General features: G+C 23.2%; 1 protein-coding gene across 1 annotated transcript; it reads right to left on the reverse strand.

Annotated features, from left to right (window-relative positions):
* Positions 1 to 43: 43 nt before the first annotated feature.
* On the reverse strand, positions 44 to 2,583 carry LOC108573254 (EF-hand domain-containing family member B-like). The gene is made up of 8 exons (XM_017935651.1): positions 2,503 to 2,583; positions 2,125 to 2,286; positions 1,743 to 1,923; positions 1,505 to 1,628; positions 1,259 to 1,432; positions 510 to 738; positions 234 to 426; positions 44 to 126 (listed from the first exon to the last, which is right to left on the reverse strand). Exons 1-8 carry the CDS (start codon positions 2,581 to 2,583, stop codon positions 44 to 46), a joined length of 1,227 nt encoding a protein of 408 aa, XP_017791140.1.
* Positions 2,584 to 3,109: the final 526 nt, after the last annotated feature.

Here is a 3,109-nt window from a genome sequence, read left to right on the forward strand (position 1 = left end):
TTTAGTAATAAAATGAAATGTGTGTTTTATATATATATATATACTAACATGCAATATCTATTTTGTCTGTATTTCCTATTGTTGTATTATATGTAGTAGTATAATATTGGCATTCCAAAGGTATTTCTGGGGAAAAATAATATTTAATGAAATCATTTTAGTGTGTTTATCAAAAATGCATAAAATAAAAATTTAATATTGTGACACAAAAAATTAAGCTAAAAGTACAGTACTTTCTATTTTTGGTAGTGTAGGAAAGTCATATTTCCAGTTCAAAAGGTTTAGTAACTCTTTGTATTTCACATTTTTATCCTTGTGTATTTGAAGAAGATTCAATAGAGGTGTCAAAAATGTTTCATTTATATGTATTTTATGTTTAGTTAAAATAGAAAAAACTTTGTCTTTTGGTAATGTGCTTGTATAATCCTATAAATACATAAACTTTTTTATAAAATGTTAATAAATGTTGAATAGTCTCTAACAATAGTTTAAAATATTTTGTATGATACTTTATCAAAACATAATAAATCTTCATAGATATCTGAAAATGAAATTTCTGGAACACACTGTTTCAATCTCTGACGTAAAGAATTTATATATTGCAAGTATTTTTGCTGCACTATCATTTCGTTATTTACAGAGTAATTATTTAAAATGTCTAATTTTTCAGATATTTCTTTTTTTTCATCTGTTTTACCATGTATCATATTCATATATAAATATGCATTCTTTAAATTTCTGAAAAAATTTAAATAACTTGAAAATTCAAAAACAAAAATATCATACAATTTTCCTTAAAGTAAGTATTTGCAATAATTACAATAGAATGCAAAATAACATACTATATGTAAAATTAATTTTTGTATTTTCACAATATTTTTAGATGAGTCTAGTAACTGGACCAGACTATAACTCTTCCTACTGAAGACAAAAAAAAATTGTAGAGGAAAATTTTGCATTATTTAACAAGCTCTATTATCGTGTAGTGTGATTTTTTACAGAAATGCACCTGTGCAGTTGCATTTGTTTTTTAAATGCAACCCTATGATTTTTTTTACAGAAAGGTACAGAATTGTAGTCTGGCCTAGTTACTAGACACCCTGTATATGAGTCAATAAATAAAATTTTATTTTTCCATTTAACATAAAAGTTTCTACAATAACTTAACCATATACTTTCTTTTATTAATTAAATGATTTTTTGTTAATAATATAATTAAGTAACTTTACATAATTAGTTTAAAAATTGTATTTGTTACTTTGCTTTTCCAATATGGAAATGTGAACGTTCCATGAAATCTGCTAAGTTAATGTTTACTATTGTATTGGAGTCAGCATTAAACCATCTTAAAAGATTTTTTACTCGTACACCTTCAATATTAGTATTGCTTGATTTCCCAAAGCATAAATTTTGATCAAATGGTTTGTGATAACTGGAAATATAATTTTAAGTTTTTTATTACATAAATTATTAATCACCAATTGATTATCTTATTATTTCATACTGTCTTTTCATTTGTTCTGCAGGTAAATAACTATTATGACTCTTTTTATACAACTCAAAAACATTCAGCTCTGAAATATTAGTTTTTATTGCTTCTCCTTTGAGAAGTGTAGCCATAGTTTCTCCTAATTAGTAAAAAATATTTTATGAATGTATTTTATGAACTATACTTAATTGAAAAATTTAGTAAGAAATTGAAAGTATACATAATAACAGATATAATAATTGGTAGTTCATACCAGATGAAATTTTTTTTCCAAAAGTCACGTCTAATGGATTCATACCTATTGGAAGATTTGGAATTTGATAATGTGTTTTACCTACTTCATTGTTCCAATAACTATTTATCACAGTATTTTTTAATTCAGAGATAATTGTTTGAAATGGTGTCTCTTCATTTGGTTGTAAACATTCTTTCACCTTAAATAATTAATAAAATGTATAAATCATATTTCAGTATTACGTTCATAAGTATGATATAATAATATTTACATTACCACTGTTGTTGATTACACAAATTTTATTAATAAAGGATCATAAAATATGAAAAAAATAAATGTAAATGTAGTTCTGAAAGTATTAATTGTTGAAAAAGTGTATTATAATGTACTTGAATCTTACACCAATTGTTTGTTTTATATTACATATATTATTTATGTGCTGTAACTCTTGTGAATGCTTTCCATTATGAATAAGTACATTTTTCAAAGCTTCAACTTTGTCTTCTAAAGAATATTCTGTAAAACATTCCTTAATACTGGATGTTGGGGATTTATAATTTTTCTATAAACAATAAGTCATAATGCTATTAAAAGTAAATATTTATGCATCTGTCATTATTTTGAATACATAAAAAATAATTATATTATTATTGAACATTCTTTTCAAAATTCAGTTGTATTTTCTATTGATTTTAGTGAACAATTGTTATATCCATATTTAAGTAGTAATGTATTTATTGAAAAAATAGTAATAATTTGTTAATATACGTAATCTTACGAATTTCTTGTCATAACAATTTTTATTTTCATTAATTATATTCAACGGTATATTTTCTGCATTTCTAGAACATTCTTTCATCTTAAAATAAGATATTAAATACGTAACAAAGCTTGAAATATAATATTATCAATCAGTGCCGTTGATATTGTACTAAATAACATAAAATGAAAATATAATGAATTGCATTAACCAACATATAACGATCTTATAAACAACGAAAACAAAATACGAAGGTTGCACATATTATCATTATTTGAACTTAATGGCCTAAATTAATTTTTTGGAAAATTAAGAAATATATTTTAAACGTCTACAATAATACTACAATTGGTCAGACGCCATATGTCCTGTATAAATATGTATGTAGTTTAAATGTAAAGCTGTGATTTTTATTTCATATTTTTGTTAATATATTTGTGTATACAATGTCTGCTTATTTTTAATGCATGAAAGTCAAGCAATTAGTCAGATAAAATAAATATTCTACAATTCAAGCAATTTCGTTTAAAAATTGTGTACAAAAAGTATGTTAATAAACTTTCGTAGAATGTAAATGTTACATTTTAGTTTTAATCATTATTATAAATCCACAAATGTTAGCTAT

The sequence above is a fragment of the Habropoda laboriosa genome, unplaced genomic scaffold, assembly GCF_001263275.1.
Source record: "Habropoda laboriosa isolate 0110345459 unplaced genomic scaffold, ASM126327v1 scaffold20, whole genome shotgun sequence".
Taxonomy (NCBI): domain Eukaryota; kingdom Metazoa; phylum Arthropoda; class Insecta; order Hymenoptera; family Apidae; genus Habropoda; species Habropoda laboriosa.